Source organism: Solenopsis invicta, chromosome 2 (assembly GCF_016802725.1).
Source record: "Solenopsis invicta isolate M01_SB chromosome 2, UNIL_Sinv_3.0, whole genome shotgun sequence".
NCBI classification, from domain to species: domain Eukaryota; kingdom Metazoa; phylum Arthropoda; class Insecta; order Hymenoptera; family Formicidae; genus Solenopsis; species Solenopsis invicta.
In genome coordinates, this window is record NC_052665.1 from 22,274,130 (window position 1) to 22,301,237 (window position 27,108).

Consider the following 27,108-nt stretch of genomic DNA (forward strand, 5'->3'; position numbering starts at 1 on the left):
CTATATGTTCGTTGTGTCTTTTTCTCTGAAAGAATTGCAGTTTGTACCGTTTGTAGTACGCGTGATTTCGAAAGACGTACGTAATTCGAGAGATTTTATCTGAAATTTAGTGAAGATGGTGCGTCGGTGCATTGTAAAATAAATAAGAAGCAATACTTAAAAAATGATGAAAGGAGAAAAAATAAAAAAATGAAAAAATTATTTCCGCAACAAAAACATAATTTTTGCAACAAAAAATAAACATAGACCAACTTTTGGTGACTTAGTCAACGATTTGCGAAAATTTTTAAAGAAAGACTGATCCTGCTTCCTTTAGAGTGTTATTATCTCAACAAGACTGCATCGACTTTCGTGGTAGATGAGCAACCTATACAAGTCAAACTTCCACAAAAATTAATCAAAGTTTGTAAAATATCAATTTTACATTTATTCGCGGCATTTTGTGCAGATCGAGTAAAACGATCGCGGCTTTTCAAGCGGAACGATCTTAAGAATTTTATACATTACTCGCGGCATTTTATGCGGATTGAGTAAAAAAATCGCGACTTTTCAAACGGAGCGATCTAGGAAAAGCACTATATATAGTGCAGTTCGCGGCCTTATGGCGGATCGAACTAATTTGGAAGATAATTAACTGAGAATTCTTTAAAATTAAATTTTTGTATTTGTTTTTTCTTTTTATATATTGAAAGAGACCTTCAAAGAGTCATTTTATTGCATTTTATGTAATTTTATTTGAAGCCTTTCCAGTTTAATTTATGTTAATATATGAACAAACTTCTTCAATTATTGTAAAATATTAAAAAATATTACTTACATGCAAATCACACTTTTCCTTCTGTTCGAGGCTCTCGTACGATATTCACGTATGCGATAAAAAAAGACCGAGAGAATACAACATGATGTGCGTGCAACGAAGACAACTACATTCAGTTGTAACAACTTTGTGGAGTTAAATAAGATTGGTACACCTGGGGTCTGAACGGTCAGAAAACAAGCGAGAGGGCAAAGAATTAGAGAGAGATGCTTGCAAACTGCACACACCATGTTACTTCCACCATGCTCCCCAGCGCTCAAGCGCTGTTTCAAATGTTGAACAACAGCCAATGAAAGATGTTCAATTGAGAATAATAGAAACGATAATTTTCACTTAATTTGATAAATGAACTTTTAAATTGTAAACTATCTTTATTATGTTTTTTTGTATTTAATGATATGCAAATCTAGGCTGTGTTCCGATATTAACTGCCAGTACTGAAAATGTATAGTATATGTGACGTGAACTATAAATTTTCAGTACTGCCAGTAAAAACGGAACACAGCCCTATTTGATTTTACGTTTTTTATAAAATTAAAAAAAATTGATCTTCAGCAGCCATAATAACTGTCTAGTGACATTCTAATGACAATAGCGGTGCCCAAACTTTGACAATGTTCAACTTTTCAGACAGCGTATGTATAAAAATCTTCGATTGTACAATATACATTGAAAGGCAATTATTTAATTTAAATTTATTACTTTGATACGCTTACTAAGTACTATATTACACCAGTACCAAAACACTTGGTTGAGGTTATTAAGCTAATTGGTAAAGATTTTAGTACGTACATCAAAGTTTCGGTATAAATTATATAAAAATTTTTTTAATTCGATATTTGCACTATAAAAACATTGAATTAAACAAATTTAGTACAAATACTAGGTACCAATTAAAGTGGAATTGTATGAAATTATTTAAAAACTTTACTTGTTAACGGTTTGACAATAATCTAATATAAAACGCTCCATTTATTTTTTAGGCAGTCGAACAGTTCCCATGAGGCACAAATAAAAGTTTGCAAAAATATTATTGCATGTGGCTAGAATTGTTATTCTTAATATAGACTGATATGCTCGCACTAATCAATAAATTTGAGCTAATTGTATAGACTTGTAATAAAAATTATATACCTACCGAAGAAAGAGATCACCTACAGAAACAAGTAAGTTAGTTGGTTTTAATTAATTCTAATTATACGTATTGCGTTCATCGCTGTTGAAAAGCCCTTTGAAGAACGACTAATAATATGTTATTACTTTATGTCTAGTTATGGATCCAAAGTTTTTTTATCAATAGCAAGTGCAAGTAGCAGTACTTAAATATAAACGAGATTATTACATGTACAATCTGTATATCTCATAACGACGTAAATTATTGACTATAGCTGCGTTATCATGTATGATAAAAAAGACATACAAACCAAAGCGCTTTTGAATATTAGAATTGTGTCACAATAGACAAGATTTTGGTGCTTTTTATAAAGTGTACCCTATAATTTTAAATGATCCAACAATGTTTAGAAATTACTGTTGCATGACCACAGAACAATTCAAAGATCTGTTAATACTGGTTGCTCCAGTAATTACTAAACAAGATGTTATTAAAATATAAATATATATGAAAATATGAAGAAAGAAGTATTAAATAGTATAAAATATGATATAAATAAATAAATACATTTAATAGTTACATTTATTATATATATACATTTATTAATTTGAATATAGAACAAATGAGGATATTTATCTCTATTATTTACAGTTTAAATTTATGAAAATTATTATGTATAATTAAGACAATTTTTTCGAGGTAGGCTTAAGTAACATCTTTACGAAAAAATAACCATATTTTACAATACATAAAAGAAAATTTCTTTATCTTAATTGCATTTTTCAAAGAGGAAAGTTTTCAGCTAAATAGTCTCTTAGACAATCTCGTATAATAGTAGAATGTACATTGTCTCGTTCACGATTTATTTGTTGTCTTGGTTGCATAAATACTTCATTTAACTCAATCTGTTGCAACCATTCTTCAAGAAATCTGTCTTTATTGTCTTCACAAAAGTTGTGCAACACACAACATGCAACTATAACTTGAGGTACAAATTTATAGTGGCAATCAATTTTTTTTTGTAACATCCTCCATCTGGCTTTTAGTCTTCCAAATGCCATTTCTACAGAAACTCTTGCGGAGTTTAGATAAACATTAAATGATTTTTCTTCACGTGAAACTGAACCAGAATAACTCTTTATTAACCATGGCAAAAATGGATAAGCCGAATCTCCAACTATCATGAAAGGTATTTTTTGTCCGTTTTTCTCTTTCTCCACCTATAACAAATTAAATATGTGAGGCGAAGATCTCGTCCGAGCGCGGATGCCCTGACGAGACTTTAAGTTACGAGAGAATCTTCCCTGAAGGGAGAGGACGGAGGTGATTGACCAGGGATACCTAGCCTGCGGACTCGACGAGGATGCTCGTCGCGGACGGTGATTCGCCGAGGATACTCGGCTACGGAGCACGGCGAGGATGCTCGCCATGATTGGCTGCGGAGCGGTATTCGGTATTACAGAATTAGCCGAGGATCCTCAGCTAGCCGGGACGACGAGAATTCTCGTCGAGGGGAGTCTGGATGAGGCGAGTATTCTCGTCCTCTTGGGAGTCAGAGCTGCGGTCGATGATTCTCGACCTGTTGGGTTCGGCGGACCGGGAGGCGGGAAGATCTGACTCGGCGTTCCCACTGCCGGCTTATATATCCGAACGCACGGTTGGGCGGACCAATCCGCGCGTTCGGTCCGCTGGCCCGGAGCGTTGCCGAACGCCACGGGCGACGCGCGTGCTGCCGCGTGATTGTAACCAAGGTCCGTGGATTGGCGTTGGAGGGGAAGGAAGGTCGTTGCATAGCCGCCATTTTCGAGACAGCGAGTCAGTGTTAGTGTATGTACGTAGATAGTAAGGTACTACAGCTATTAGTTGTGTGAGTGAGCGAGTGTGCAGTAAAAGTATGGCCGCCGCCATTTTCGTTCCACATCGTTGAAGTGGATGCAACGACCTTCCTTCCCCTCCAACGCCAATCCACGGACCTTGATTGTAACGACAGGTTAGCCTGGTGCGCGCACGTGGCGTTCTGCCGGTGTATTGCTCGGGTGGATTAGCTTTTGAATATTAGAATAACATTTTATCAAAATATATTGTAATAAACATAACATTTATGATACTTTGATTTCAGTACGTTACTTAATATAAAACTTAATTTATACATTGCGTATTTAAAACTTAATATATTTTATAATACTTTGCCTTCAGTAGTTGTAATTATTACTTGTTAATACGCTTCAACAAATGTTCATGAGTTTAAACTGTCGTTGTTCTCTTTATTAATGTTAAACGATGTAAATGTAGACGTCATTGGTGCATTTATTTGACTTGGCCCTTGTTTCATCTGTAAACCACAATTTTATATTATATATATGGATCATTCCATGTGAAATCGAATACCGCAGGTCCAGAACAATTCTTCACCTAACAACTTCTATCTGGGCGCAAAAAATAGGTATTGATATAGACTTTTAAATGCCGTGTGGCCCGTTCCCGGATTCAAAATGGTTGATCCAATATGGTGGCTGAAAGTAGTAAAATTGCGAAAAAATGTAAATAATTGATTGTTAAACCTTTGTGAAAATGTTGTTCATGTCTCTAGGGGCTTTTTTGGCACGATAGAGATATGATATGCCTTGATGTTCAAAAAACAAGATGGCGGATGCAATATGGCGGACAGAAGCAGTGAAATTGCGAAAATGCAACGACCAACTTGGCGTAGTAGATTTGAAAAATGCTTGACATATTCCCACAGCCTCTTACGGGCACGATAGGGATATTACATGCCTTAAATAATTATAAAAATCAAGATGACGGATCCAACATGGCGGTCAGAAAAAGTCAAAGGTACATCAAAACTGAAAAACGTAACGAAAATTATAGGAAAACAGTGTTCATTACATCAATTGATCAATTTTTTCCGAGATAAAACCATATCGGCTGTCGTCCACGTTGTAATGGTCAACATAATGAATTGAAAATGGCGATATTTTACGCCACTATACTGATCACCTTCAAACTTGATTCGTGGTGGTTGTCGGGGTCGCTAATTACGATTTTGATATCGAAATTTCGGATTTCGAAATAGCACAACAAATATGATCCGTCAGGACTAAATGAAAAAGTTAGAGAATAGTGACAAATGATAAGGATCTGAGAATCAAAAGAGGAGAAAGTATTGTCAGTGTCTCCATTGATCATTTACGCTTATTCATCAGATTCCCGCTCTTAGCTTTATCCAGGATCAACGACGAGGACGTGGCGGATATCTGATCCCTTTGTTTGTGTGTGCATGTACGCGTGTGTGTGTGTGTGTGTGTGTATGTGTGCGTGCGCGTGTGTGTGTGTGCGCGCGCGCGCGCGCGTGTGTGCGTGAAAGTATGAGCATTCTCACTCAATCTCGTTCGGTTTTTTATCTCTTCCTAACCGTTTCTGTTTTTTTTCGATAATATTCTTTAATTTCAAATTTCAAATTCAAGAAAATCATGTTTACATTGTCTTTCGTTTTTTGTATCATGTTTGGGAAATATAACTTCTGTAGCAGAATTAGAAAATCTTTTGATGACAATCTGCTTGTCAGACGTTGGTATGAAAGAATGACTTTTCTGTATATTCGGAATCGATTTAGCTATGCTGAATCTTTTCTCAAGAGACTGCTTTACTTGTTCATATTCATCTTTCGTATAGAAATATACTTTTATATTTGTCAAATTTTTCTTGGCCCATGTGAAGAGAGCCTTTGGGGTTAGTATAGCATGTGTGGCAGAAGCTTGAAGACTTGCTCGTGTTGCTCCTCTTTTCAGGGCAGCACCCACACCATCGCATGCTCCTTTTCCGTGTGCTGTAGCATGGAAATGCCATTCCGCCCTCACACCGAAGTCATCTTCATGATGTATTAAATTCGCCATATTAAAACGATTCTTATAATGCTGTTTCGCTCCATTTGTGAAATATATTAATTTTTGTACATTACAATCTTTTCTTATTTGCTGCATTATAATCTTCTGGCTAACGTAAACAGCTGCCGTGTCGTGGGAAAGACAGTCTGATAAGATGAGAATGCTGCGATGTTTGACTTCACTTTCCTTCCGGTAATAATAAACAATTGGATGCACAGTGCACTGGTCGTTATTGTAGTGGAATGCCTGCGCTGCATTTTGCACGATAAATGCATAATTTTCGGAAAAGTTGCACTGAACGAGTACTTCCCCATTTTTTAGATTAGTCCTTAGGTTTTCCAAATAAGATGACTGTTCTTTTGCGATAAAGTGATGAGTCTTTAAGTTGATCAGTTTTTCACACAATTCTTGCATGAAATCTTCCACAGGAAAATTATCAGTCCGTAGAGTGGCTCTATCTCTTGACTCCCAAACGCTAAAAAGAACTTCAGTAACCTCAGCTTCATCGAGAAGGCGAGTAAAGAGGTTATAAAGTTTATCTGTTCCAGGACAGGATACACAATTATTCAAATGGCATTCCGGTTTCGGTTTCTGGCACATAATAGCCTTGAGACAGTCTTTGTAATCTTTAATTGGTTCTTCCAAGTTCTTCGTTAAATAAGCTACATTGATCGCATCAAGCATCAGCTTACAGTTCTGATGCGTAACACAAACGCACACGGAATGAGTACCGCATGCACCAGCAAGAACACAATATTTTGGACGCAATTGGCAAAATTTGGAAAAACCAACAGGATGATCAATATTTTCTTCCTTGTACTTAGCATGAAGCTCTTTCAGATTATAAAGTACAAGACGTTTTTGTTCTATAGTTTTTTTCCCATCACTTTTTAAAGAAACTACTTTTTTTCCGAACATGATTCTACTATTTGAGTCATTGACGTAAAATTGTTTCACTTTCTCAACTGTCTCGTCGGGTAAGCTCTGACCAACTTTAGATGTTATTTTTGGTAGAATCCCTTTTGAAGATCTGAGATCTTTCGCTTTTTTAGCCATGTGTATTGTGGTACCGAACTTTGACGCAATCTTTCGAATGGACCAACTTAGAGGAGCGATAGTTAATATGCGCATTCGATCAGGGTCATTGTATGGTAAGCTGGAGAACTTATCTTTCAAAGCATTCAATATCTCTTCCAACTCTTCTTCTCTTGAAATCGTTTTTTGATAACGCTTCCCTTCTGATTGTTCAGTACTAAGATTAGTGGTGTTGAGGTTTTCATCACTGACATCAAGATCGAATGTATTCAATGCATATGCTCTCTTTCTACATGAATGGCAAATTTTTGATTTCGGATTTAATGAAGGGAATTTTTTGAGCAATGACGAAGTAATGGAACGTAAGTTTTTTCCGATATGATTATCAGCGTCGTTGGTCATAAAAGGATTAACACACCTATCACCATGCCTCAATTTTTGAGAAATAGTGCTCATCGTTACAGATAGTCCTTAAAAGGACTAATTCAAAGAGTAATCTTGAAAAAACTGTTCTGAAGGGTAGTCACAAGAAAGAACTGATTTAAAAAGTATTTCTCAAAAAAAGTGATTGAAAAAGTAGTCCTAAGAAGAACTGTTTGCAAATGTAGAAAGTACTGACATGGAAAATTTGTCAAATATATCCGTAGCTGCGAGCTCCACAGCCAGTCATACTTAAGAACGCAGGGTCGCAATTTCTCTTGCGAGTGCGCCGCTACCTATGCTCGCCTCCTAGCGGACGCGAACGTAACTACACAACACAATGTGTGAGAGCATGATTATATTATTACAATAAGAATTAATTAATTATGATAAAACTTATATAATTAAAATAATAATACGACAATGATTAATATTATTAGAACAATGCTTATTTAAACAAATTACTAAAAATTAGTAAGGTCTCAAAAATAGATTTTCTATCCTTTTGAGTAACGAACTTTTATATAAAACTAATTTTGATGTACCTTTGACTTTTTCTGACCGCTATGTTGAATCCGTCATCTTGATTTTTATAATTATTTAAGGCGTGTAATATCCCTATCGTGCCCGTAAGAGGCTGTGGGAATATGTCAAGCATTTTTCAAATCTACTACGCCAAGTTGGTCGTTGCATTTTCGCAATTTCACTGCTTCTGTCCGCCATATTGCATCCGCCATCTTGTTTTTTGAACATCAAGGCATATCATATCTCTATCGTGCCAAAAAAGCCTCTAGAGACATGAACAACATTTTCACAAAGGTTTAACAATCAATTATTTACATTTTTTCGCAATTTTACTGCTTTCAGCCGCCATATTGGATCAACCATTTTGAATCCGGGAACGGGCCACACGGCATTTAAAAGTCTATATCAATACCTATTTTTTGCGCCCAGATAGAAGTTGTTAGGTGAAGAATTGTTCTGGACCTGCGGTGTTCGATTTCACATGGAATGACCCATATATATATGTATACATGTATGATGTGGACGGGATCCGATAGCGCACGGTGCGATAGCTCACTAACCAATCATCTTGACTTATCTAACCCAACCAACGGAAAAACTCTAGGCATCAGCCGCTGTGAATGGTGGTGTGCTATCGGTCCCGTGTGCTATCGGGATCCGCCCGTATGATGTATGTACGAGGTGTGATCAAAAAGTAAGGTGACTTTTTGAATTTCGCGCGCTCTGTACACTCTAATTTCAAAATTTTTTTTTTGTGTTGGTACACTTGTCACGGGGTGCTTTCCAGCTACGACACAAATCGACACTGTGTAACACAGTGTCCATTAGTGTAAGAGAGAAAATTTTAGTTGTTTCACTCACACTAATGGACACTGTGTTACACAGTGTCGACTTGTGTCGTAGCTGGAAAGCACCCACGATCATATGTTCACAGTTTTGACTATTGTAAGCGGCGAAACGCGGCGGCCGCCCGATGGCGCCAGTTCGCGGAGACGATCGCGAGGTTTCCGCGCGTTTGCGATGTGTGTACGCCGATCAAAACGTCATGTTTTCGTCACCGCGCGTATCGACCAATCTGATCGATTGGTCGACCACCCCTCCTCCGGAATTCCGGAGTAACGGACAGCGGCGAACACTCTTGATTCCGTCGGCGTTGGAGCAAGACGCTCCTTTTTGCGAGAGTCCTGTCGAGTCGATTGTCGTCCTATATGGTCTGTTAAACGTAACGTCTGTAAGAACTCGTCTAAATAAACGGGAGTGAATCTGAAGCGTGTCGATCAGTATCCTGCTCCATTTTCCCAAGCATCCGATTACGGTAAGAAGCCGGCTACGCCATCTTGTCAGTGGAGCACGCGGTCTCGCTCGCGAACCGGAGTTGCACGAGTGCAGGGTGTCCGGTGCCGTGTCGTCGTGGAGTGCGCACGATTGGACACCACCACTCACAGCGGCCAATGCCTAGAGTTTTTCCGTTGGTTTGGTTAGATAAGTCAAGATGATTGGTTGGTGTCCAATTGTACTGTGTCCAAAAGAGTGTCACCCTGTCGTCGTCGTCGTAAGTAGCGCGGTCGTCTCGGATCGAAGAGAGCGATTCGGGCGCGAAAACGAAATTCGAAAGGATAACCTTTCACGGGTGACACTCCTTTGGACACAGCACGATTGGACACCAACCAATCATCTTGACTTATCTCACCAAACCAACGGAAAAACTCTAGGCATCGGCCGCTGTGAGTGGTGGCGTCCAATCGTGCGGTGTCCAATCGTGCGCACCTCACCTTTCACTATATAGCATGTGTTGTTTTTATGTGAGAGGCATAAAGGTTAGACTCATGTTTGTGTGCTCGGCGATTTTTTGCTGTTGAAAATAATGGAGCAGAGAGTTTGTATTAATTTTTGTGTAAAAAATGGTATTAAGTGTGCAAAAACTCTTGAAATGTTGACAGTGGCGTACGGTGAGTCAATTTTGAGCAAAAAAAATGTTTATAAATGGTATAAGTTATTCCAAGAGGGCCGAGAAAATGTTAACGATGAACCTCGCTCTGGACGCCCCAGCACGTCAAAAACCGACGAAAATGTTCAGGAAGTGAAAGAAATTGTGTTGAAAAATCGTCGAATCACGATTAGAGAAATAGCTGATGATCTTAACATATCGTTTGGCTCATGCCAATCAATTTTAACGGATGTTTTGGGTATGACACGTGTGTCAGCGAAATTCGTTCCAAAACTGCTTAATTTTGATCAGAAGCAGCGTCGCATGAACATTGCCCAAGACATGTTGAACGACGTCAATGATGATCCTGATCTGCTCAAAAGGGTTATAACTGGTGACGAAACATGGGTATATGGTTATGACGTCGAAACCAAAGCGTAATCATCCCAGTGGAAGAGCCCAGGAGAGCCAAGACCGAAAAAGGCACGCCAAGTTCGTTCGAATGTGAAGGTTTTGCTCACAGTTTTCTTTGATTACCATGGCATTGTGCATCAAGAATTCCTACCACAAGGTCGTACGGTAAACAAGGAGTATTACCTTGAGGTTATGCGGCGTTTGCGTGAATCAATAAGAAAAAAACGTCCGGAAGTGTGGAAAGAAAATTCATGGATTCTGCACCATGATAATGCACCTGCGCACACGTCGTTACTAGTGAATACTTTTTTGGCCAAAAACAATACTATCATGCCTCAGCCACCGTATTCACCAGACTTGGCCCCCTACGACTTTTTCCTCTTCCCAAAATTGAAAAGGCCTATGAAAGGACGAAGATTTGCGACGATTGAGGAAATTAAGGCTGCATCGCTGGAGGAGCTCAAGGCAATACCCAAAATTGCATTTCAGAAATGTTTTGACGACTGGAAAAAGCGCTGGCACAAATGCATTGTATCAGAGGGGGATTATTTTGAAGGGGATAAGATAATTTTGGATGAATAAATGAATATTTTTTTATAAAAATGAAAAGTCACCTTACTTTTTAATGGGAAGGTACTGATAGCGCACAGTACTATTGCACACAAACCACTCACAACCACTCAGCGCTTGAACAGAAAAATATCATTAAGCACCAGCCGCTTTGATTGTACCTTCTCCTTTTTGATCACACCTCGTATGTATATTGCTATAATTGTAAAGGGAGGGTCCCAGATACGCACAGACCTAATTGGACACCACCAATTATAGCGGCCGATGCCTAGAGTATTTCCGTTGGTTGGGTTAGATTAGATTACGTGATTGGTAGTGTCCGATCGGGTCTGTGCGCATCTGGGACCCTCCCATTGTAAAGTGTAGTTTATATAAGTCGTATCCAAAAATTTAATGATTTGAACTATTAAGTATATTCAGAAGAAAAATGATCAATTTTGTCAGATTTAACAGAATTAATCAATCCGCTTCTCAATCTTTACAATTAAATTCGTTAAGTTTGCGGCTTATGTAAATCACGCTTGACACAAGAATAATTTTACTATAAATATACCGGAATAATTTTGACGTTTTGTGGTAGCCTATAGTTTGTTAACATTCCATAATTTTGAGGCAAAAAATTTTGCGACGTCCCATAATTTGGAGAACTTATTGCTTGCATTGCTTGTATAAAGAAGTGCATCTGTTCTTTTTGAAATGCATGCTTTTTTTCTATTATTTCTTTCTTCCATAATCTTTGATTTTCCATTTCATCTTTTATCATCTTTTTCTGCATGTTATTCTGTTTTATAATAATATCCGTTAAAAGTTGTTGTTGTGATTGCATCATATTCTCTGTATAGCTGTTTAGGGGGTGCGCATGATTGGACACCACCACTCACAGCGGCCGATGCCTAGAGTTTTTCCGTTGGTTTGGTTAGATAAGTCAAGATGATTGGTTGGTGTCCAATCGTGCTGTGTCCAAAAGAGTATCACCCGCTGTTTAGAATCGTTTCATAGCTTTTTCTGCCTGTAATGTTGTTATAATTATGTATTATTGTTAACCGTTTATCTGCCAAAATCAATACTATGAATATAACATTGATGTAGTATCTAACTATATTTTATAATGTAGATTAATTAACTTAAGTATACGTATGTACATTATACATATATTTAAAATTGGTCTTATAATTAAATTACAGCTAAATGTTTAAAAGTATTTGATATTATTCATTTATACATACCTGGAAGCTTGTTAAATCTATGTTTCTTTCTAGGAGGTTCATTGCTGATGGTTGAACTAGACTCGCTTTCTTCTGGGACCTCACTATCATTCACAGTTGCACAATCCTCTGTATTTTCATACACTGAAATGACACTCAATCAATACTTTTTAATCAATACTAAATAATAATTAGGTTTAACATCAAACATATTTCACGACTAGGATTCTGAGTGGATGTTATGTTACGTTAACTAGAGTTTTATCTTCTCAAGCATCACTGAGTATCAGTTATATCTTATTAAAATTCATGTTTAACAATGTAGACATAACACGGTTGCTATACCGTATTTTTATTGTTGAATGCAAAATTTTAATTTTATTTTAGATGTAATGTAACTAATTCTCAACTAGATTCTCTTATTTATTAGTTTTTTTATAATAATTGAAAACTAATAAGATGAATAAACTTGATAACATATCAGGAATCCAAACTGTTTAATTTAAGTTCTGAGTACAAATTCGAAGAAAAAAAAATTTAAGAAAACCTTTAAAATAAATGAACTAATCTCATATAAATATAAATTTAAGTAATACGTACATGATTCATTTTGCACATCTGCAATGTCGATTCCCGAGGAATCATTAAGAACTTGCACATTTAGCCATGTACTATATAAAATATCTAATTGTTCATAGAATGGACAGGTTGTTTTGGCTGCACCACTAACATTATTGTCTCTTCTACATTTATAATAAGCAAGTTTTAAATTTTTCAATTTTAATTTCATTTGTTGGGCTGTTTTACAAAAACCCTTCTTTTCCATATCTTCCACTAAAGATTGAAAAATATCTACATGTTTGTGCTTTTTCCCGTCCATTAATAAAATAATTTGTTTTTCTGTACACAATTCTAAAAAAATTCTTGTTTCTTCTTCTCCCCAGTTTAGTCCTTTTTTGCAAGACATTTTTTCAAAGATATGTTATCGTTTATTTATCAGACTACTAAGCTACTAAGACCGGTCAATTAAGGTTAGAATCAATCCCCTGCAAAATACGTTTCAAGTGTTTACATCGTCATTTGTATCATTTGGTACGCGTATCAGTTTGGTACGATACTTCTGCTTGATACGTTCGTACCAATTTGATCCGGCAGCGTTTACATCGTGAGTACTAAAATTTAGTACGAATTTGATACGAATATAGTGCTTAATACGCGTACCAAGTGCACGATGTAAACTAGGTCAATAGCTCAAATTTCTTGACTAGTGCGAGCACAACAGTCTATACGAATAATAATTGCAGCCACATGCAACAATATTTTTGCAAACTTTTATTTGTGCCGCATGGGAACTGTTTGACTGCCTAAAAAATAAATTGAGCGTTTTAAATTAGATTATTGTCAAACCGTAAACAAGATAAGCTTTTAATTACATACAATTCCATTTTAATAGTTGCGTTTTTAAAATTAATTGATCAATTAACTTACCTTCTGTAGGCGATCTCTCTCTTTGGTGTGTATATAATTTTTATTATAAATCTTCAAAACTAGCTCAAGGTTATTGACACGTGCTAGACGCAATTTACAAGAAAAGATATTATTGTATTTTATGTAGAAACGCAAAACTAAATGTAGAAACTCGAATACTTTACCGATTGTGATGCAATCAACGATTACAAAAAACATGTTTCGGTAACAGATGAACATGTTAAATAAATATACTTCAGCGCTTAAGCGCCGAAAAACTATGAAAAATTCAATCCTCATGACAATGCCGTTCCTTTAGCGCCATTTACCTGCTATTTACCCCCACTACCTGTTTTTCACCAATCAGCGCTTGGTGTCAAACCGCCAGTGTCTGCATGATGATCCAGCCTAGAGTCCTATATAAAGAGAGAAGAGACATCGAACCCCCACCACAACCTTCAGTATCCAATTGAGTCCTCCACCGCCATTTTGGGACCGCTTTAACGTCATCAAACACCATTCGTATCATTCTACAAACAGCTGTGGTCACAATATGGCTGCTCGCTTAGCCAATCAAGTATCAATCAGATTACCAATCAGAGCTTCGGACATCAATGTCGCTTCTCTCTTTATATAGGACTCTAATCCAGCCTAAGTTCTAGTCGTTTCATTAACCATGAACTGCGAGTATGTAGAAAGTGGTGACTTCTCAGTTTGGCAAATTTCCCCATGGACAGAATCAAAGTCCAAAGGCTTGTTTTCTATTCCTGCACTAGACTGCACTGGAACGTTCCATCTTGCTTTTACTAGCTTTCAAATATATATCTATTTCATTTTAAGTGCACACTTATTGGGGTACGCACGATTGGACACCGCACGATTGGACACCACCACTCACAGCGGCCGATGCCTAGAGTTTTTCCGTTGGTTTGGTTAGATAAGTCAAGATGATTGGTTGGTGTCCAATCGTGCTGTGTCCAAAAGAGTGTCACCCCACTTATTCAGGGAGTTCAGGAACAGAAAACAAACGGCTTGGGTGTATAGTCGTGAGCTAAAAGGTTGCAACACATTTTCTTCGATGGTTTTTGGAATGTAGACTTGCTTATCGATCGGCAAACGTAATTGGTTGGATCCATAGGTAAGACCCAATTATGTTCGCCGTTCGATGAACAAGTCTACATTCCAAAAACCATCGAAGAAAATGTGTTGCAACCTTTTAGCTCACGACTGTACACCTAAGGACTTTGATTCTGTCCATGGGGAAATTTTCTAAACTGAGAAGTCACCACTTTCTACATACTCGCAGTTCATGATTAATAAAACGACTAGAGCTTATTGGTCGTTACGTTAATCATGAACTGTAAGTATGTAGAAAGATAGCGACTTTTCAGTTTGGAAGATTTCCCCATGGACAGAATCAAAGTCTTTGGGTGTACCATTGTTCAATCCAATCCGAGATCCGATTAGTTATCGTAAACACCCACCAATTTGATCCGGCATCGTTTACATCGTGAGTACTAAAAATTTAGTACGAATTTGATACGAATATAGGCCTAGTTTACACCGAGCACTTGATACGCGTACTAACTCGTAACTTTCTATTAATTTATCTTACTGTCGACAATACGTGTATACATAATACATATATTTAATTATTTTGATTCATATTGTACCAACTTAATATACTATTTTTTAAATTTATTGCCGAAATCAAGACAATTTAATAGAAAATTACTAGTTAGTACGCGTATCAAGTGCTCGGTGTAAACAAGCCGTTTGTTTTCTGTTCCTGAACTTTCTAAATAAGTGTACACTTAAAATGAAATAGATAGATGTTTCAAAGTTAGCGAAAGCAAGAAGGAACGTTCCAGTGCAGTCTAGTGCAGGAATAGAAAACAAGCCTAAGGTCATAGTGCTTAATACGCGTATCAAGTGCACGATGTAAACTAGGCCAATATGGCTGGTCGTTTAGCCAATCAAGTATCAATCAGATTACCAATCAGAGTTTCGGACATCAATGTCGCTTCTCTCTTTATATAAGACTCTAGCATACACCATGTTCTCCTTCCACCATGGAATAGGCTTAAAGGGCCTCGCACATGAAATGCATAACATAACATAAGCACAACATAAGACCAATGGGCCAATGAGCATCCAACATAAAGTCGCCATATTGATGTACATAAGATTCCCATTGGTTCAGAGGCCTTATGCTACACTTATGCTCTGTTATGTATTTCATGTGCGAGGCCCTTTATAGGTCAAGGTTTTCTAACCCTAAATAGTCGTCAACCTCAACGATTCATATCCCGCTTCGCGAGGCAAAGTAACAATTATTTGTGTTAAATTCTTTCACTTCGTGCAAAAACACGTCGAATGAGTCTTTTTTCATCAAAATTTGAGTTAAGAACCGTTCTGTATTAATTATAATTGCTAAATTTTTTTATGTCCAAGAAGCTTTCGATTCTTTATCCGATTTTTTATATGAAATGGTCGTATCGTCTAGGTTTTTACAGTGAAGAACGAGTACCAATAGATTACTGACAATTACTGGACCGTGAGAGAAGAAATTAGCCTTGTAACTGTACATGTGATTTTGTTCACCACTTAAACATGATACGGATACTCGGCGCTACGAATTCTAAAGGTATTCTGAGCTGTCACTTTCATCTGGCGGTAAGTTTCAATTATTTCCAAATAAAAGAAGTTACGATAACATCAACATTAAAATAAATTGTAATTAAATAAAGTGATTTTTAATATAATCAAATCAGAAGATACTTTGATGCTATGATGATACTTGTTCTGCTTGGATTTGTTCCAATTCTGGAAAATGTTAAATGACATTACCTAGGAATCAATTCTTATTTATTCAATACAAATAATCCTAATATAATCAGAAAGTAAATACACTTATTAACAAATTAAACTAATGTAAAACGACAATACCGATTGAAAGTAGTTCTTAGTGCTCAACATTTTTCTAGGTGAATTTACATTTACAAGATTCCTCAAACTGCCGAATTATTTTTCTGGACTTTAAACAAATATATTTTTAAGAATTTTGAATGTAATATCATGAAATTAAATTGCTAATCAATTTAATTATTTTTTTATGCTTGCACATATCTACTATTCTTTTTAATTCCAAAAAACTTATTATTTGTTATAATAAATTTATTGTTAAATTATGCAAATAATAATTAGCATTTAAAATAGTACAGAATGTCACGTTATAGTGTGCAGATGCCTTGGCAAAGAATAATAAAGAATTCTCCGAGAAGCTAGCAGATGGTCCACAATTTGAAGATTTCCTTAAGAACGACATTAAAGAGTATAATGGCAAATTAAAGTTGGAGGTAGGCGAGTCAGGGCGACTAAGACTACCGCCATGGCTGAAAACAGAGATACCTATAGGCAAGAATTATAATAAAATAAAAGCACAGCTAAGGCAATTACGACTGAGCACTGTCTGTGAAGAAGCCAGATGTCCTAACATCGGGGAATGCTGGGGCGGAGGTAGTCATGGTACAGCAACAGCTACTATTATGGTTTGTATGATAACCTAGAAACTAAATATTCAAAAATAATGTTACTGGTAGTTGAGATCACTTATGAGATTCTATATAGCAACAAAAATTTTTAGAAAAATTTATCTCAGAAATATTTCAGTTGAAAAATGAAACATTTTACAAAAGTTGCAAAATGTCTGTAATATTTCTGAAATAGCTCTGAAATAACAAAAGTCTGATTTTTACCTTTAAAATCTTGTAAACAAGTGCTAAAAAGTTATTGACAAAATTTCCAAAAAATCTTCTGAAATATTACTAAACAAGTTAGTAGTACTGAAATGACTAAAATCTTTCTGAAATATTGCTGACTGTCTTCTGAATATAATAAATTTAAACTTTATTAATAAATTTACAGTACTTCAGAAATGATATTCAAATTTATGATATTCAGTGAATTGCGCGCGTAAATACTACAAAATTACATAAAAATTATGTAAATAAATTTAGTGTTTTTATTATATATCTGTATTTATCATCTATTATATATACATTTATATATTTAAATCATTTCAGATGTTAGTCTTCTTCTTATAAATTTCTCATCTAATATTTGTATGTTGTTCCAATTGAATTTATATGCAGTTTCAATCCAGTGCTTTCTAAAAATTATTCACAATAATCTGTGTTTTAATATATACTATTAAAGACTGATAATTTATATTGTGTAACTGTTAAAGTTTAATAGCGAATTTGGTTGGACGCACTAGTGCGCACTGGTGCACATTAAAACCGCTGTACACTAATCGACGAACGATATGTATTAATATAAATATATTAAATGTATGTATTAATATAAATACATTAAACAGATTAAATTGTGTAATACTCAATCGATATTTCATTATGCTACTTGGTAAAATATCTATTTTATCATTCAAGATACTTATATTTTATTTGTAAAAGAGATTAGATCAGTGTACAGCAGCTTTAACATGTACCAGTGCGCACTAGTGCAGTCCAACCGAATTCGCTATAAGAGATCTTTCAACTTAAAGACATAGTATCATACCTAAAAATTGATTGTTTTTTTAAAAGTGGGTTTTGAACAAACTGATTAAGATAAAACTTTGTTTATTTTAATACGAAATTTTGTCTTATAAGTTGCAGAGTTAAAATAACATTTCTCCTCTCCATCCTTTTTTCCTGGTCCATTGAATTTGACATGTTGAAAAAAATATATAAATCACGGAAATTCTTGACGGTTCTGTAATGAAAATATTTTAATAGAGTCACTATGATAATTGTGACAAAAAAATTTAAAGTTCAAATTTAGCATTCTATAACTTTGTAGTTACCAAATTAATTTTGAATTTTCTATTTTGAGCATGTTGTACAAAACATTTTAAATATAAATAAATTGGAGAAAGTAATTAATTTTAATTAAAAAATATGGAAAAAAGTAACCTAAATAATTTGTCACAATTATCTTATAATATGAGATCATTGTGGGAAAATTGTACCATTGATATATTAAAAATGATAGTAATCAATGTTTTATTAAGGAACGATATAAGAACGATATATTAAGGAATAATAATGTTCTCAAAAGTATGTATTTTTAAAATCAAAAGTACGTATTTATTTTATATTAAACACAATTACATATTAATTGAATTTCTTTAGATATTTTTGGTTTCTACTTTTTATTGACTACTCTTTTTTATTTTCTTTTTTCTTTTTTACTTGTATATTACTATGGCTGCGTTTCGAAAATTACTGCCACTACTGAAAATTTATAGTATACGTAACTTGAACTATAGATTTTCAGTACTGGCAGTATACATCGGAATGCAGCTTGTGACCTAATCCTACAGTATCATGTCACAAAACTATCCTAGTACATAATTATGAATACGTACCCAGATAGCATAATATATTTCTAAAATATTTACTAAATATTTATAATACTTATTTTAATATATTATAAACATTTATCATAAACATTTTATAAATGTTTTTATGGTTCTAGATTTAGATGGTTCTAGAACATAACATTTATTTGATTATTTACTGTAATTGTTTGTTATTTAAAATAATATAATTTAACTATGACATTTTAATTTAATATATTATTCAAAATTAATTTTTAATTTAACTTAAGGCTCCTGAGTACTCGCCGCGGCCATATTGAAGTTGTGATGTTAGAAACGAGAAATTGCGTGAAATGACACGTAATTTTGTCCGACATGCTATTTGTAAATAAAGCCAATTTCGATAAAACAGACTAAGCAGATGACTTTAAAACACTTCTAAATATCGGTCACGACTATCCTTTTTCCGCCTAACAGTCAGTAAATAATTGTAAAAAGCATGTAAAGTGAAGCTATTGAAACAGGAAAACACATGGGCACGTAATTTTGTCCGACGTGCCATTTCTAAATAATGCCAATTTGGATAAAACAGACTAATCAGACGGCTTTAAAACACTTCTAAATATCGGTCACGACTATCCTTTTTTCGCCTAGCAGTCAGTAAATAGTCGTAAAAAGCATGTAAAATGACGTTTCGTTTATTCAGACGTCTATTCAGACAGGAAAACACACGGATAGCTATTGAAAGGAGTGAAAAATGTACTTTTATGTATAAAATTTAAAGAAACTTTACTCGCGGTCCATTTTTACGAATTTGGTAAATACGAGACAAGTCATATTTTCACAATAAAACACATAATAACAAAATGACATGCACGATAACATTTCATCGTCAATCTGTCATGTTTCACGTGTATTAGTTCTAATTTTGTCCGCGAAATGTCGCTATCGTCAACGCGGAGTTCTCGGCTGAGGAGTCAGGAGTCTTAAGATGGCTGACAAACAGCGTCCAACATATTTATGAAGAATCGTAGTTGGTGGCATTTTCCTGACCATCTTTCTTTTTCTTAAAAGCCTATGGTTCGATAATGTATCTGTCAAGAACGTAATTTTTTTTAATTCTACAATTTTATATACTTTTCTACTATTTGGAACTTAGTAAATATATATTTAATAACAAATAGAAGGGTCCAGAACGTCAAAAATTTAAAAGAGTAACACAAGGATATTGGGTACTCTTTAAACTTTCGTGCATTCTTTCATTGAGAATAATGAAACAAATGCCTGCAGGCTTATTATATCTATGGATAGTTTTTTTAATCTCAATCCTAATCTTTATAAATTATATTATAAAAAAGTTACAGCAGTGTAAAAAAAAATCACATAGAATACGTCATATCCATGCGTGGAGTTAAGGTTGGTTTATGCAGACCGTAACCGTTAACCTATGCCGAAATCTGTAAGAAATTGATCATAATCGATGTATAAAAAAATAATCGACTATGATTGGTCAATTTCTTACAGATTCCGACATAAGTTAGCGGTTACGGCCTGCATAAACCAACCTTTTAGATTAAGAGGATGCTAACCTACAGTTGAACTTTCTTAATACGTCAGTACGGCAGATTCGCGCGCGGGGTAAGAAGGAGCACTAACAAGCTAACGCTCTGTATCCAACACACATCTGTCTTTGTTTCTTGATTGTAGCGCCATCTACGAAAAAACCCATCAACTACTATTGCATACATTTACTCTGCTTGCCATCGTTTACGTGCGCTAAGCGAAATTTACTCGCGGTCCATTTAGGGACTAAACTTTTTTGTTAGACTTTTGATTGGAATGGTACACAGTCAGTGTTGTTTGTTAAAGTTTTCTGCGCGGTGGAATGATCTCATTTCATACATACGAGTTACAGAACGTCAGTAAATAACAAAAGTTAATTTTGATTGACAGATTCACGAGCCGAAAATAAATAAATTTTTGAACTTTTTTTTTTATTTTTTCGTAAAATCTCGTAAAATCGTATCACCCTTTTTTTGTGCGTATTTTTATTTTACAAAAGGATCTTGTGATCTGCTGAGCCAATTCGAAGAATAAAAAAACTGATGTGTGTGTCGATAATTCCCGTTAGTTTAGTATCCTCTTAAATTTATCTGATTTTTGTCTATTTTTTTTATTACTTACAAAGCTGCTTCTATTGACTACATAGGAAAGATTATAGGTGAATTCATCAGCGCAGTATATCAAACACGCAGATTAGAATTCTTTTAGGTGTCACATTTAATCCGCACAGCAAATTTACTATAAAGTATTTGTGATTCTCATTTAAAATTTTGAAAAGAAGTATTGACATAATTTTTATTGAAAATTATTATTAATTAATCATTGTGATTTATAAATATGAGAAAAAATTAATGAATAATAATGAAATTATTATCGAAAAACGAACTTTAAACATATAAGCATACAGACTTTCATAACCTAATTTTAATCTAAGTTTTTAAAAACTTTGCTTTTAAAAAAATATTTTATATATTGAATAAAACTTCGGAAAAGCTATATTATCTTTGACGACTTTGACCTTTATATATGTTATATATGTTATAGAGGTATAGATACTGAACAACTTTTCTTTATAAATTAATTGGCGGTCTCGTACAGTTTTCGAGATATACTCAGAGAAAGAAAAAAAATTTTTCTTAATTCAGAAAATATTCATTTTATACAAAAATGTGTCAAATAAAAAATAAAACTTTTGAAATTATTTACGATAAAGCATAATTTTCGTAATCGCAACGGTATATGCGTAATCATACTTTTAAATAGCGCATGCTCGTAATTGTGCGAAATCAAGCATATAAATGGATAAATATGTCCAAGTAGGGTCCATGCGCGTATAATAACTACATATTATGTACTCACGCACGCACGCACACACACACACACCTGACGGCCCACCCTCTCCTTCACCCACCTCATCTCACAAGTCGGTCCACTAACGACGGGGCGGATGCGGGAGGAAGTGGGCCCACCCCCTTGCACCTCCCCCTCCCCCCGTGTGCGTGCGTGCGACTTGTTTCGCTCCCAAGGCAGAGGAGGGTGGGGTAGACCTTGCTTTGTGTGGTCATTTACTACAAGTGTGTATATACTTATTTTACAACAGCTTTTTCTACTATAACGACTAAAGTATTGAAGTTGGGTAAAATATGTATATGATCTTTTTTGTAGAACTTATCACGAGCTTCATTTTTTGTTTGACCCTTTTTTGTAATATGAATATTTTCTGAAATATTTAAGAAAAATTGTTTTTTCTTTCTCTAAGTATATCTCGAAAACTGTACAAAACCGCTGATTAATTTATAAGAAAAAGTTGTTCAGTATCCGTGCCTCTATAACATATATAAAGGTAAAGGTTGTCAAGAGTGGTATAACATTTCTGAAGTTTTACCATACATTGTTAATATAAATTCATAAAGTTAGCTTTTTTTACATAAAGAAATTAATTATTTGTTGTGTTAAAAAATAATCAAAAGTTTGTTTTTCATTCAAAAAAATTGCAATGTCACAATCACCCTATTGTCACAATTACTCATAGCGACCCTATAATTCCTTTTTATCAGCATTCTACGAGGTGTGTTCAAAAAGTATCGCGAATTTTGAATTTTCGCGGGTTACGTATATTCGAATTTCGATCTTTTTGTGGCGTTATGTTGGTACTCATGTCTCTCACTTATGCCGACAAGCTCGGCCATTTTGAATGTTCACTTAATTGTTGACAGCTGCTTTGCTTGCACGTGTTTTGGATCGTCTTCGATTTTTACCTATTCAAAAAAATGGATCAAAGAACCTGTATCAAATTTTGTGTGAAAAACGAAATTAAGTGCGCGGATGCATTCCGAATGTTGACTGTGGCATACGGAGAAGCTACCTTGGACCGAAGCAACGTTTATCGGTGGTACAAAATGTTCTCAGAAGGCCGAGAAGATGTGAACGACGAAGAGCGTGCCGGACGCCCGAGCACTTCAACAACAGACGAAAAAATTAATGAAGTGGAGAAAATGGTATTGGCCAATCGTCGAATCACCGTTAGAGAAGTTGCTGAGGACCTAAACATATCGATTGGCTCGTGCCATTCGATTTTTATCAATGATTTGGGCATGAGACGGGTCGCCGCGAAATTCGTACCAAACGCCCCTGCTCACACATCGTTGCTTGTGCGCGACTTTTTGGCCAAAAACAACACACTAATGATGCTGCAGCCACCGTATTCCCCAGATCTGGCCCCCTGTGACTTTTTCTTGTTCCCTAAACTGAAGAGGCCCATGAAAGGACGACGTTACGCTACGCTTGACGAGATAAAGACGGCATCGAAGGAGGAGCTGAACAAGATAAAAAAAAATGATTTTTTGAAGTGCTTCGAAGATTGGAAAAACCGTTGGCACAAGTGTATAATATCTCATGGGGATTACTTTGAAGGGGACAAAATAGATATTCATGAATAAATAATTTTTGAAAAAACACAAAATTCGAGATACTTTTTGAACACACCTCGTACATTGATATGCACAATTACTGAACCATCATTTGGGATAAAGTTTTTAAATTTAACAAAATAGCAACGAGAGAGAGAGAGAGAGAGAGAGAGAAAATTATGTTTTTATTTTAAACATTTTTTGCACTTTAAAAAAAGCTAAATAATTGATAAATATAAACAAATTATGGTTCACGAACTGCCAAAAGGTATCATTAATAATTGCAAATTAATCGATCAAACCGTTTTCCAGGAGTTTTCCGTGATTTTAAAAACATAGTTTTGAGAAAATCAGCTTTAAGGCTTCTGACTCCTCAGCCGAGAACTTCGCGTTGACGGTAGCGATATTCCGTCGCGAACAAAATTAGAACTAATGCACGTGAAACGTGACAGATTGACGATGAGATGTTGTGCATGTCATTTTCTTATTATGTGTTTCAATGTGAAAATATGACTTGTCTCGTATTTACCAAATTCGTAAAAACGGACCACGAGTAAAGTTTCTTTTAATTTTATATATAAAAGTACATTTTTCACTCCTTTCAATAGCTATCTGTGTTTTCCTGTCTGAATAGGTGTTACTTTACATGCTTTTTACGACTATTTACTGACTGCTAGACGAAAAAAGGATAATCGTGACCGATATTTAGAAGTGTTTTAAAGCCATATATGATTAGTCTGTTTTATCCAAATTGGCTTTATTTACAAATGGCATGTCGGACAAAATTACGTGTCATTTTACGCAATTTTTCGCTTCTGATGTCACGACTTCAATATGGCCGCGGCGAGTACTCAGGAGCCTTAAAGTTTTAAATTACTTTACTACACATCTTCAAATGTTTTCTTTTTTACCAATCGTTAATCGGCTATTTAAAGATCATAAAGTAGAACTTCTACTTCTGCGTACGTACACAATCGATTTTTTTTACCCTCTCAACCAGAAAAACCTCTTAAATGATTAGCTGATAATATCGCATTAATTTTATAATTTATTATTATTTTAATGCTTCGAAATACATAATATATATTTAGAACTTGATAACTCAATTTTTATTTAAAATTGTGATTTTAATGTTGTTGTTCATACTTTATGTTTAATAATAAAGTTAAGTGTAAAAAAATTGCAATTTTGCTATAATATACAGGGTGTTTCAAAAATACCTAACACTGAATACGCTACGAGATTCTTTACATAAAAATAAGGCAAAAATCCTAATACGAAAATATCGAGGCTATAATACTTTTCAAATGAGAAGTATTTACAGTAGGCGAATCATGTGGTCCAGTGCTCGCAACGATCTGCACATTTTGGGTCAATTCCTGAAGCGACGCCTACTGCTTCCCCACTACCGCTGGCCGCTCAAAAGTCCAACTCGCGAATACGCGGCAGGCGCTCTGCCGAGCAGTAGTGGGGAAAGCAGTTGGCGTCACTTCAGGAATCGACCCGAAATGTGCAGATCGTTGCGAGCACTGATGTAGTCTAAAGATTGCGCGCTCAGTGACAGTACAATGACAGTGGGTACTCTTGCACTTTTATAAACTTGTTATTACATTGAAGTAATTATGATGATATTGAAATGCTTTATTAATTGAATCATATTTGAATATAAATTAGTGTAGGATGTTGATGTGGAAGTAGAGGATATCGACGAGTCAGAGTTGAAATGTAACACTTGTTTATTGCTAGGAAGAGTTATACACCAACGTCTCAAAAATCGAATGCTGTCGACCGTTATCATGCACCCGCATATATACTGCGCGTTCGGTGGCCCTACGGCCCTATTGGCCCGAGCTGGGCGGGAGGGGCGCGCTGGGCGCACAGCTCCGCGGTTCACGTGCTTACGTAACGGTTGGATCCTGTACGAACGTGTTAGGACATGTTACAAGAATGTTTCCTAACTCGTGTCAGGATATGTTTCGAGAAATATTTCCTACACTCGGCCATTCTGCTTTGATATCCGCCCCGAATATCCGTTAGTCCGCATTATTTTCTAGATCTAAATCGCTCATTTCTTCAGACTTATCTATTATGCTCGCCCACGGTTTAATATAATCGGCGGCAGTGGATGTCTCCGATGGGCCTTCATGGTCGCCCACCTTCCTGGCTACGTATCTATTATTGCGTAGTATCTTAATGATTTTATAAGGGCCTAGATACTTATTAGCTAATTTCAGTCCTGGGCCTTGCTGCGTACGTCTAATCGCTACTAGATCGTTTTCGCTGTAACTCGTCGCTTTTTTTCGCTTTTTATCGAATCCGTGTTTGTTTTCTTTTTGAATTCTCGCAATGTTTTCTTTAGCGCGATCTCTAATCTCATCGCGATCTTCTTGAAATTCGGAGATCCATTCCCGTTCTAACAACTCGCGCATTTCACAAGCATCCCGGAGACGCGCATGAGTTCCAAATAAAACATTGAATGGAGATGCACCTAAACTTCTGTGTAATGTTGTATTAAGACATTGCTGTGCTAAACCTAAATGCTTATACCACTCTTCTCGCTTCGGATCCGCGAGCTTAGTTAACAGGGGAATTAATGTACGGTTTATTCGTTCCGCTTGACCGTTAGCTCTAGGTATTCCGGTTGTTATAAGCACATGCTCGATATTTTCCTCCTTACAGTAATTTCGAAAATCGTTCGACGTAAAGGCTGTGCCTCGGTCTGAAATTATTCGGCGGGGGTTTCCAAAAACTACTGACTGTTTCTTTAAAATATTTAAAACTTCTACTGTATTGGTAGTCTTAGTCGCGTACAACCATACGAATTTAGAAAATGCATCGACAATAAGAAATATGTAGTTGTAGCTTTTTTTTGTAGAGGGAAGCGGTCCAAGATGGTCAATATGATAGGTATCGAGTGGTACCTCTCCCTTCGCGATCGGATTTAAAAATCCTTCTTGTTTACTCTGCTTTTTATCGGCTAATATACACGGGATGCAATTTTTAATAATCTCTTGAATTTTACTTTTGACGTGTGGAATCCAGTATTCTTTATTTAACAATGCCTCCGTTTTTGCAACTGAAAAATGTCCCCTCTCATGTGCCCGTCGGATAATTTGAGACCTCAACGCGGCAGGTACAACAATTCGTAATTCATCGTCTACTTCTTTAAAAAGTATACTACCTCTTATGACATACCCGTCAATTTTTTGTGTTTTAGCGATATCAAAAATTCTTTTAATGTCAGCGTCGTTTTGTTGAGCTTTCTCTAATCGCGCTAGTAAACCGTCTTTATGAGCTTCTATTAGCATACATTGCGGTAACGGGTTGCGACTCAAGGCATCGACGTGTGCCATATTGTTACCCGGCCGATGCTCTATCGTATAATTGTATTCTTCTAGCAGTAAAGCCCATCGGGCTACGCGCACGCATAAATCTTTTTTGTTCATTGTAGCCGCGAACGCACGACAGTCGGTAATGATTTTAAACGGTATTCCTAACAAATAGACTCGGAATTTTTTGAGTGCTTTAATGATAGCTAATACTTCTAGCTCGTAGCTCGTGTATTTTTCTTCCGCCGGCGTGGTTTTACCACTACAATAATAGACCGGATGCATCGCGTTATCGCTCTTATTCTTTTGTAAAAGAATTGCACCGTATCCGTGTGTCGACGCGTCAGTATGCAACTCGGTTTCCGCGCCCGTTATATATAAATTTAAAATCGTACCATTACAAAGGATTTCCTTCAATCGCTCAAATGACTCTCTCTCTCTTTCGCCAAACTCAAATTTCGAATCCGCTCTTAATAGATTCGTTAACGGGCGCGCAATAGTTGAGTATTGAGGAATGAACTTTCTGAAATACCCGCCCAAAAA

At 35.7% G+C, this 27,108-nt stretch overlaps 2 protein-coding genes and 2 long non-coding RNA genes across 9 annotated transcripts in view; 2 read left to right on the forward strand and 2 right to left on the reverse strand.

Moving 5' to 3' along the window:
• The first annotated feature begins 1,059 nt into the window (after positions 1-1,059).
• LOC105203979 lies at positions 1,060-2,277 on the forward strand. 2 transcript variants are annotated; one of them, XR_005574139.1, is made up of 4 exons: positions 1,060-1,177; positions 1,373-1,452; positions 1,801-1,983; positions 2,089-2,277. It is a non-coding gene; the product is annotated as an uncharacterized LOC105203979 (long non-coding RNA). The 2 variants fall into 2 exon arrangements; XR_851191.3 differs by lacking the exon at positions 1,060-1,177 and having other exon boundaries at positions 1,270-1,452.
• A 1,554-nt stretch (positions 2,278-3,831) lies between these two features.
• On the reverse strand, positions 3,832-13,861 carry LOC105203978 (zinc finger and SCAN domain-containing protein 20). Of its 2 annotated transcripts, XR_005574138.1 has the most exons (6): positions 13,567-13,861; positions 13,403-13,485; positions 12,515-13,278; positions 11,936-12,058; positions 11,263-11,718; positions 3,832-4,263 (listed from the first exon to the last, which is right to left on the reverse strand). XR_005574138.1 is itself a non-coding variant. In XM_039445840.1 (3 exons), exons 1-3 carry the CDS (start codon positions 12,879-12,881, stop codon positions 11,681-11,683), a joined length of 528 nt encoding a protein of 175 aa, XP_039301774.1. In that variant the 5' UTR covers positions 12,882-13,861; the 3' UTR covers positions 10,752-11,680. The 2 variants fall into 2 exon arrangements, 1 of the variants encoding a protein (XP_039301774.1); XM_039445840.1 differs by lacking the exon at positions 3,832-4,263 and having other exon boundaries at positions 10,752-11,718; positions 12,515-13,861.
• Positions 13,862-15,620: 1,759 nt separating this feature from the next.
• Positions 15,621-27,108, forward strand: part of LOC105204985 (lipoyl synthase, mitochondrial) — a 35,379-nt gene continuing 23,891 nt past the window's right edge. The window contains exons 1-3 of one of the 4 annotated variants that reach the window (XM_026141305.2): positions 15,621-15,783; positions 15,898-16,057; positions 16,621-16,932. In XM_026141305.2, coding sequence (XP_025997090.1) covers positions 15,995-16,057; positions 16,621-16,932 — 375 coding nt within the window. In that variant the 5' untranslated portion in view covers positions 15,621-15,783; positions 15,898-15,994. Of the gene's footprint in view, positions 15,784-15,887; positions 16,058-16,620; positions 16,933-27,108 lie in introns of all 4 variants that reach the window. The other 3 variants (XM_026141304.2, XM_039446115.1, XM_039446114.1) reach the window with 3 other exon arrangements.
• Positions 17,396-18,286, reverse strand: LOC120356987. The gene is made up of 2 exons (XR_005574193.1): positions 17,963-18,286; positions 17,396-17,552 (listed from the first exon to the last, which is right to left on the reverse strand). It is a non-coding gene; the product is annotated as an uncharacterized LOC120356987 (long non-coding RNA).